The sequence below is a fragment of the Anser cygnoides genome, chromosome 13 (assembly GCF_040182565.1).
Source record: "Anser cygnoides isolate HZ-2024a breed goose chromosome 13, Taihu_goose_T2T_genome, whole genome shotgun sequence".
NCBI classification, from domain to species: Eukaryota; Metazoa; Chordata; class Aves; order Anseriformes; family Anatidae; genus Anser; species Anser cygnoides.
Window position 1 is genome coordinate 1,514,495 of NC_089885.1, and position 9,885 is coordinate 1,524,379.

The following is a 9,885-nucleotide window of genomic DNA, read 5'->3' on the forward strand; positions in this document are numbered from 1 at the left end:
TGTTAAATATCCAAAAACAAACAAACCACAACCAATGGGGGGAGAGGGGGAGACATGAAAACACAATCTCCTTACATTTAAACGTGAACTAGCATGTTTCTATGAAAACTCAAAACAGAAACCAAGCAGAGAAGGAATACTAGAAGTGACGAGGGATAAAGGGAATAACTAAGTTGGAGTAAGCTGCACCAGTTTAAAAGGAAGCATGCAGCTGTGGGCCAAAGTGTGTCTATAAATGCAAGTTAATGTGCATAGCCTGACTAAACCTGGTTTTGGTTTATTCTCTGTTACATGGGTGGGGAAAGGATGCGTGTGTTGCACAAAATTAGAAGATAATAGAAAAATCATCTGTTGAAGAGAATTACAGAGAAATTCAGTAGGGTGTTGAAATAACTGATCTAAAAAAAAAAATTATAAAGTTCAGAGCGTTCAAGTTTGCTGGCTGTTGATGAAGAGCTGAGTTTGATCCTCACTGGCAGAGCTTCTGGTGGCGTTGGCAACTTCCCTGAAGACATGTTTCCATTTTAGAATTTCTTTGCTGTATTTCTATTTGGAAAATACACAAAAAATGAGTTATATAGGAGTAGTAGTTTACTGCATTTATTTTTTCTCTGTTAGTGTACACATCAAGGAATCTTACTAATTTTCAGTATTCTCAACTCTGGGACGTCCCACTTAAGGAAGTGCTGAAATCTGTAGTCCAACATAGTTTGATGCATTCCTTGAAGTGCACATATTGTCCAAGCTTAACTCAAACATACAAACTCTTCAAGAGTAGCTTTGACTTACTGATCATAAACTTGTATCTTTACAGGTTGTTGATTTAAGAAATAAAGCTGTAAAACACATTTTACTGAAACTGAACTCTATGCTGTTTGGTCCAAAATTTGTCATGATCTTTTAATAAATGAAAATCTCCTTTTTCATTTCATACAGCTTTTCAATGAAATGATTCAAGAAAATGGTTATAATTTTGACAGATCATCGCCAACATTCAGTGGCATAAAGGAACTTGCTCGACGTTTTGCTTTAACGTTTGGACTGGATCAGTTGAAAACAAGAGAAGCTATTGCTATGTTACACAAGTAATTGTGTGCTTTGTATTACTGCCATTTTTGTAGCACTTCTCGACTAACATCATTAAAATGTCTTTCTAGTCTTTCAAAACTGGTTTAATATAAACTGCATTAGCACTAAAGAAATTCATTTTAGTTATAACCCGTTTATAAGTTAGGAAGTGACTGTGTCTTTGTTCCTGAATTAAACCCAAATGTTAAATCATGTTTTTCTTTAGCATCATTGTATAAGCCTGTAAATGATAAGCAGTGTTGATGCTGTCACAAAAAAAGCATTTTAATGTACATAACAGTAAGAACAGATCGATTTTAATTATCAGTGGTGATGATCTTTGCCACCTGCAGAAAACTTGAAACGTGAGTTAGAAACATTAGGACAAAAAGTGTGTCCATGTTCAAATTACGAACTGTGTTCACTTTTTTGCTAGAACATGGAAACACTGAATGGTTGCTCCCTTGAAATAGGGGAAGGTGTTTAGTTTTGATAGCTCCCAGTACTGATAACTTTTTCTTTAGTTTATGCCTTATGTAAATAAATCTTCAACTTTTTCTTAGGGATGGCATAGAATTTGCCTTTAAGGAGCCTAATCCACAAGGTGAGAGCCACCCACCATTGAATTTGGCATTTCTTGATATTCTGAGTGAGTTTTCCTCCAAACTTCTCAGACAAGACAAAAGAACAGTGTAAGTATTTTCTTAATATCATTAATATTTGTAATGATAACAATAAGATATCTATTTGAATATGTATGTATGTGTATTGCATTCACCTAGAAAGGAATCTCTGGCACTAAAATACAACTTTACAGTGATGCAGTCAAGCATAGTCATAAAGGGTAAATTGTATTCACCCTTGTTTTCTCATTCTGTGGTGAATGAACAGAAATCATATTCTGAATTTGTTATTGGTTGGTTTTGTTAACTAGGTGGGGAGCCTTGGGTGTTAAATTGAGTAGTTACTTATCTTGACATGTTAACATCATGTTACAGATGTCTTGCATCTTTCTCATTTTTTTCTTCCATTTAAAGGTATGTTTACTTGGAGAAGTTTATGACCTTTCAGATGTCTCTACGAAGAGAAGATGTGTGGCTTCCTCTCATGTCCTACCGAAACTCTTTATTAGCTGGTGGGGATGATGATACAATGTCAGTAATTAGTGGAATCAGCAGTCGAGGATCTACAGTAAGAAATAAGAAGACAAAGCCAGCAACAGGGAAACGGAAAGTACCTGAAGGTAGAATTTCTCTCATTTTAAAACTTACTAGAGTAGATACTCAGAAGCTACATTTGTTGATCCCTATTTCTTAGCTTGAGAGAATTTGCATGCTTTAATGTATATCTTTAGATAGGATAACTTTGTGTGCATGCCTGTGTTTAGTGGAAAAACTGTTCATCTGAGGAGTCTGAATAACATAACACTGAGGCACAAAAGGAAGTAATGGGCACTACACTGTGCTAACTTACAGAAAATAAAAGCATTTTAAATAGTCTAGTCAGTGGTTATGAATTAAGGCTTTTTGGGGTCACATGTAAGAATTTGTGGTGAAAAGTAAAAAAACTGATTCTCAGGAAGTACATTTGTTTAAACTGTTTAAACATTCAGTTTTAGACTAGCTTGAAAAAGTTTCTTAATACCTAGTGTTTTCTTCTAGCTGAAGAAAGCAGCAGTAGTGACAGTATGTGGATGAACAGGGAGCAGACAATGCACACACCAGTCATGATGCAGACACCTCAACTTACTTCCACGATAATGAGGGAGCCCAAGAGATTGCGACCTGAAGAGAGTTATATGGGTGTCTATCCTATGCAGCCTGAACACCACCAAGCTCCACTCGATTACAAGTACGTAAATGAGTAGGTCTGCATTGTGCTAGTTCATACACAAAAACAGTTCATGTTTAAAATAGAATAATGGTCTTTTTAAGCACGCAAGTAACGTGGATGTTGGCTCAAAGGCAACAGGAAGAAGCCGCACGACAACAACAGGAGAGGGCAGCGATGAACTACGTCAAGCTGAGAACCAACTTGCAACATGCTATGTGAGTGAGAGTGAAATGTTACTACAGGGGGTTGGGAAGCGTATATTAAATGCAATATTATTCCTGTATTTTTTAAGAGAGATACATGTTCCAATTCTTCAGTAGTATTTTTTTGTGAAAGTGCATGGTGATGCATTTAGCATAATATATTCATCTGATCTGATTTCTGTCTTGTTTTTTAACTTAAGAAAAATTAACAGTAGTGAACTTTGTAATAAAGGGAACTGGGTGTGTTGTTGAACTGACTGCTGTCTGTGGCAGATACATATAATCAGTGCAACATGCAAAGCACGTTCATTATGTATTCTCAACTGCACAATCCTTTTTAGAAAAGAACAATGAAAATTACTTTTAAAAGTAGGTTTTCAATGTGTGAAGCAAAGTTTAAGCTCAGAAGTTTATTTCTACTGTTTCATTCTCCTTTTACTTCTGAGTTTAGAGGTCAGGATCTATTTTATTAAATATATATATATATATATTCCTTTTAAAGAAACTGCTGTCTTCAGCATTTCTGTGATCAATAAGGGTTTTGTCTGACCCAAAATTAACATGAAAATTGAGAGGAATCCTGTAGTACTAGACGTCCAGTTGTGTATGTTGATTGTCATGAAAATCTTATGTAGAACTTCCCAACCCAAACAGACGTTGCTATTTGCCTTGTCATAAGGCAGGGAAGAAAAAATAAAATCCATATTTTATTTAGGTGGCAAACCTATGACCTTTCTATGTAGGGCATGAATATTTTCGTGGAAATCTTTGAATTGGGTGTAGTTTTGATCTGCATATCAGTTCCTACAGCACCTCAGAATACCAATTAGAAGTCCCACAAAATTCCTTAAGTTGATTAAGTCATTCTCACCTACTCTCTTAGAATCTTCTAGCTCATCGAATACTTCTTTTAATAGTAGTTAACACGTTTATTGAATTTATTTAATTTCTATGTAATGGAAGTATCATTTGTTGACAGTTCATTAGCAGACATAAACTTGTTAAATATTCAGATAAAACGTAACTTGATCTAGTGCTAAATAACACGCTGCTTTTTTTTTCATATTCAGTCGGCGTGGCACAAGTCTAATGGAAGATGATGAAGAGCCAATCGTTGAAGACGTGATGATGTCATCAGAAGGGCGAATTGAAGATCTCAATGAAGGCATGGATTTTGACACCATGGACATAGACCTAGTAAGAAACTTCCTTGTCCTTTTAGTCAATTTTGGGTTTGTATTGCTGCTTTCGAGTAAGATATTTGAATCAATTTTTCCTTTCTGTGAAACAGAAAACAATTCATGTTGATCTTTACATTCTTAAATGGCTGTGCCACTACCTATATACATATACCTTTTTTTTTTCCAAACTGACATACTAAAGGCAAACACGCTTCTTCAATGAGGATGTATGAAAATCTGTGTCCCATAAATTCTTATCCCTTGAGACTTCAGCTTCACTTATTATAGTTTAAAAACTCTATGTGTATGTTCTGAAATTACTATTAATGTGTTTATTTGATTGCTTTTTGTAGCCACCATCAAAGAACAGGAGAGAAAGAACGGAACTAAAACCAGATTTCTTTGACCCCGCTTCAATCATGGATGAATCGGTAGGTTAACGTACGTAAGAGGAAAATAATGTAAAATCAGTCTTAAGATTACAATACTCTTACTTCAAATTTTAAATGGAAAGAATGCAATCTTTAGGCTGTCTCGAGTAGCTCATTTTGGCAGACTGAGTCAATGAAATGCTTTATGCTGTAATTCAGCTTTATAAATTCTAAGATAGTTAATATTCTTTGCAAATTTACAGGGTTTTTGTTCTTAATACTTTACATGTAGCTATGTAAAAATCAAAAGCCTTTAAATCTGAGAAGGTACACTTCTAGTATGGAAAAGAGCATCACAGAGGTTGGTAGCAAAGAGCATAAAAATAAAATAAAAATCTGTGCATACGCTATATTAAAGCAAGTTTCCTGTTGTGATGAACTCAGTTGATTCTAGTGACATTACCAATTGTCAGTGTTGGATGATTTGGTTTTTTTATAAATTGCCATATTAACTTTTATTCATAAGTAAGATAATAGAGAATATAGATCATAGAGACAATACAGATATATGTTTATAGAGATGAGAGGTATTTTTTCTTTCCATATATAGTTTTAGGTCCAAAACATCCGAAGTCTGTAGTTTCTGCTTGCAGTTGCCCTTTTTTCCGACTTCATAAATCTGCAGTCTCTATTCTCTTTTAAAAAACTGCATGAGGGATTCCTTCTGTCTTGAACCACTTGTAATGTATGCAGCCATTTTTGACCTTGTGTAGCTGGTACAAAATTACACTGGAAATAACAAGCTGCAGCAACCCAGCAGAGGACAGTACAACAAGGCTTCCTGGGAATCTTGGACAGCTTGGTGGAATTTGGAAGACGATTACATATTTTTACAGTATTGTTGCAGCGTGAATCTGTTCTTGTTATGAGAGAGAAAAAAAAGTCTTAATACTGTTTTAAATGCAAATCCATATATTTTGTGCCAGTAGGCCTTTGTTTCTAGTACTAATGAATCAGATTAGGTTGTGCATCTGGCTGTTGTGTGTTCTGTTCTTGAAGTAACACCTAGAAAGTATATCACCAGTTTTCTGACTGTTTTAAAATAGTTTTTCCCTTCCTCTTCTTAATTTTAGTTAATTGATCTGTGAAATACCATTTTTATTCTGACAGCACTGAAAATTTGGTCCTCTACAGGTGAATCTCACAGATTTTCAGAAACCTTTCAGCTTTTCAGTTTCAAAAAGTTAGTTATGAATCGTTTCACTCTGTTTACTGTTAGCTAGTTTTCTTTCCTATTACTTTATTTCTCATTCTTTTTGCCATCCTTGCCACGTGAGCCCAGGATTTGCTAGGCACTCCTTAGCTGCAGTTTGGGAGTATCACCACATGATGGCAGCTGGTTACAGTCGCATTGCTCTGCAAGATTTTGGAGCCAATTCTGAGAGACTATCAGTATCCTGCCTCCATGTGCCAGGAGAAGAAGCTATAGTCTGTTTTCTCTGCAAGGAGGGAGCAGTGGCACACTTTAAATAAGTTGGTATGGTGAAGGGGGCATTATCTAGCAAACCTTTCTCCCAGTAAGGACACAGCAAGGGTGATTTCTGCAGGAATACAGAATACAGCTGCATCACAGAGAGCTGCTCCTTAGCGTAAACTCCACCTAAATGAATTTAACTGTCTAAGTGGGAAAGTTCTATTAATAATTTAAGAGACAGCATTAAATTGTCTTAAAGCAGAGCTAAGGATCACTGGGTATTTAAAATGTTTATAAACCAACCAACCAAAAACACACAAAAAAAAACATAAATGCAAAAAAACCTCCTCTGAGTAAAGTTACTTTATTTTATTCATATAATTTGTTTGAGGTCCATCATTCTTGGAGTTGTGGCACTTGTTTCTAATACACCTAGACAAAATGCATTGAGTTTATTCAGATGCACATAGTTTATGATCAGAATTTTAGCCCACCCTTTATTTTGGGGTGTCCGTTACTGGTGCCAGAGGCAGCTGTGCTGGGCACAACTTTGTTGTGCACTAACTGTCAGAGGCAGGCAGTGCACTACATTTGTATGATGCATCTGAAGTGAATTTAATGCCAAGAGCAGTAAAAATTGGTTTGGAAACAAATAATTGTGAACAGCAGTGTTAAGATTCAGAAGAATTAAGTCTCATGTCTCTATGGCTCTTTCTGATTTAGGGAGTACTATAAAAGGTAGGACAGTCACAAGATCTGGAATCTTCCTTTTTGGCCTATCAGTGATGATACATGCTTTCATTGGCATAGAAAATCATATGGCTTGTCCCCACATGGGAATGGAAACTGATTCTTCATTTCAGGAAAGCTTTTTCTTCACTTAATCACGTAGTCTCCTGAAGGACAGTACTTTATTTTTTTTCTGCTTACTGTTTGATTTGTTTTCTATTCTCTTTCTGATAGAAATTACGTATTCTATACAAAATATTAAGTTTGTGTCCTGGCTTGCTGCTGCAAGATGACCTGTTGTTTTTATGAGCACAGGCATGGCAGCAGCCAGTCTATGTATAGAGTATTTTATCTCAGGCTTAGTTGCTAGAAACTGCCCGCTTGATTACAGGTTAAGGCCTATAGAACCATCATTGTCAAAGAATTCTAGGTTAGGCAACTAATTTTAAATTATTTTGCAATTATTATCTAAAATAATTAAAGCACAGTCTTTAACACATTCCTTTTGGATCTAGTTAATTTCAAGTGTGGAAAAACATTTTCTAATGAATGAGGAGCCCTCTTCATATTATTACGTGAATCAGAAGTGTGGTGAATTTGGTTTGGAGGAAAAATAAACTTACAATGCCTTAACATATTTTGAAGTGTCTTAATCTTAAATCATATATTAATTGCTTTGTTTTTGTTAAATGTGTAGTAGACTACAAATTGACACCATTTCTAACTTTTTTTTTAGGTTCTTGGGGTGTCAATGTTTTAATACCAGAGCAGCAAATAAATCAGTGGTGAAGTCATTTTCTAAGTGGAAGAGGAAGTTTTTCAATACAAAATTGTGGTAGATACAGTGAAATTCTGAACAGATTTTTCTCTAAGGAGAATGACATGCTTTCAAGATCAAGTGCATTGAAGGGGCAGTTTTGTTTGCCTGAAAAAAAAATGTAAAGGACAAGTAAACAATTTGAGGATAAGCTACACTTTTTGTTGGAAAAATGAATATTTTATTTATGTGCTATCAGTTTATTTCCAGATCATAAGAAGTATTCCCTCTTAGTTTTAATCTAACAGTCTGAGAGGTGTTTGGTACAGATTTGAGCCCCTCTCTTTACACATTTGCTGGCTATACTAAATAATCATGATCTCTGCTGGATTGCTGTTTACATCCATGAAGTGAATTGATAGATGGATTGATTTTCTTACAGTGATAGAACCAGAGTGTCAGTATTTTCAATTAAATGCAAACTTCAGCAACAGAAGGTTTGTATTAATTAATCATGGAAAAAATTTGTAAAGCAGAATTATAACAGCTTTTTTTATCTAAAACACTTTTATTCCAAAAGCTTCATGCTAGACATGTCAGAAAGGTCCAGAAACTATGAAGTACCAGAAAGTAACAGATCTCAGTCATGCTTGCCCATTTCCAACCCTGAAAGTTTGCTTGTCCTTTAAGAAAAATGTAATGTTGTGAAATTCCTTCCAGTAGTGCCACTGTATTTTGTCTCCAAATAAAAGAAGCTTATTGTAGTATGTTTGCAGAAAAATTCTAAACAAAAATTATACAGCTTATTAGAGTGTGGGAATAGGGATCTAAATTTTAAATAAAATTATATATATATATAAATTGGTGCTGATTTTATAATTGCGCAGTTTGTTTAGTTTTTTCTTACTTTTAAATTCCAACTTAAAATTATGAGGTTTCAGAAATATATTGAAAGTTTAACAATGTTTAAAAATAGAAGAGCATGAGAATTCATGCTTTAAAAATGATTTTTAAATTTGTATTTTATATTGTTTTATCTATCTGTCTTTGCAAGCAGTCTTCAGGTTAAAGATACTTCTAACAGGTTACAGTACATTTCCTCTGTATGTAAATTAGATTGGATAATAGAAATTCATAAACAACCCATAATATTCTTTGAAAGCTAAGCTTTAAACTTCATTTTGTGTCCATTCACAAATAAATTTGGTCTAAAACAGAAAGTGGATCTATGCCATTTTGACATCGACTCATTTTGCAAGGCTTAGGCAGCTAGACATCATTTTAAAGGAAATATTAACTTATATTACATATGTATATTTTTTGTCAGTTGTCTCTCAGTTCTTGAGGTATATTATTTTAATCATTCCATGCCTTAATATGCTTGCAATACAAGAATCTCCCCAAATGGGTGACAAAAAGGCTTCCTGTTTTTAGACTCAGAAATTAAACATTCGGCTGTGGTAGCCAAAAACCATAGATTATCTAAAGGATCATGATAAAATATAATTATTTTACTAAGTCATGGGGTAACAACAAACTCAAAACTAGATCTGCCTAACTCATTTTACATAAATAAATACTCATGTCTAAAAGTACTGCCTATATTGTTTTTCACACCACTGCATTTAATAGAACTGCTGAGAGGACTGTATATATGATTTTAAACTTAAGTTGATTTTCTTACTCTTGAAGGAGTGTTTCTTTGTGAAAGCAGTTCTTACAGCTTTGTTTTCAACCAGCTAAAAATGTTTTATATATTTACCTTAACCTGTTGTCCTCCACATTCTATTGTCCTAATTGTACTGTTTTCTGATTTGTATTTATGTCTTGAGACAGTAACTTTTTGAATAAAAATAAACCTACAGTATGTTGTATGTTTGATCTTTTTAAAACGGGGATGGGGAGGACAGTGAAGAAAGGGGTATGAGTAATGCAAATGTTATGTTTATAGAAATCAAAATCTTTTTCCATGTCTTTTAAGTGTTTGTCTCAGAGTTCGGATAATGTATGGAAAACTGCACTGTTTTATATTTGTAATAAATTGTACAAGTTTTTAAAATGTGAATAAAGCACTAATTGGGTTAATAATTTAAAGTAGAAAAGTTATGCAATCATGATTGTTTTAAATATGATTTGAGTTAAACCTGTTAAAAGAATTAGCAGTGTAAATACAGAGTGAGCTTTTCAAGAGGTTAGTACCTGCAAATAAAATTTTTAAAATTTGTATAGAACTTTTACATGCCAAGAAATCAATGGTTAATTATTTTTG

General features: G+C 34.2%; 1 protein-coding gene across 5 annotated transcripts in view; it reads left to right on the forward strand.

Moving 5' to 3' along the window:
* The window catches only part of STAG2 (STAG2 cohesin complex component), a 75,221-nt gene extending 65,741 nt beyond the window's left edge, over positions 1–9,480 (forward strand). For 2 of the 5 annotated variants that reach the window (XM_048070606.2, XM_067005215.1), the window contains exons 27-34: positions 937–1,085; positions 1,632–1,760; positions 2,106–2,311; positions 2,730–2,919; positions 3,003–3,116; positions 4,175–4,301; positions 4,639–4,716; positions 7,596–9,480. In XM_048070606.2, the coding sequence (XP_047926563.1) occupies positions 937–1,085; positions 1,632–1,760; positions 2,106–2,311; positions 2,730–2,919; positions 3,003–3,116; positions 4,175–4,301; positions 4,639–4,716; positions 7,596–7,619 (1,017 nt within the window). In that variant the 3' untranslated portion in view covers positions 7,620–9,480. The other 3 variants (XM_048070609.2, XM_048070608.2, XM_048070607.2) reach the window with 3 other exon arrangements.
* Positions 9,481–9,885: the final 405 nt, after the last annotated feature.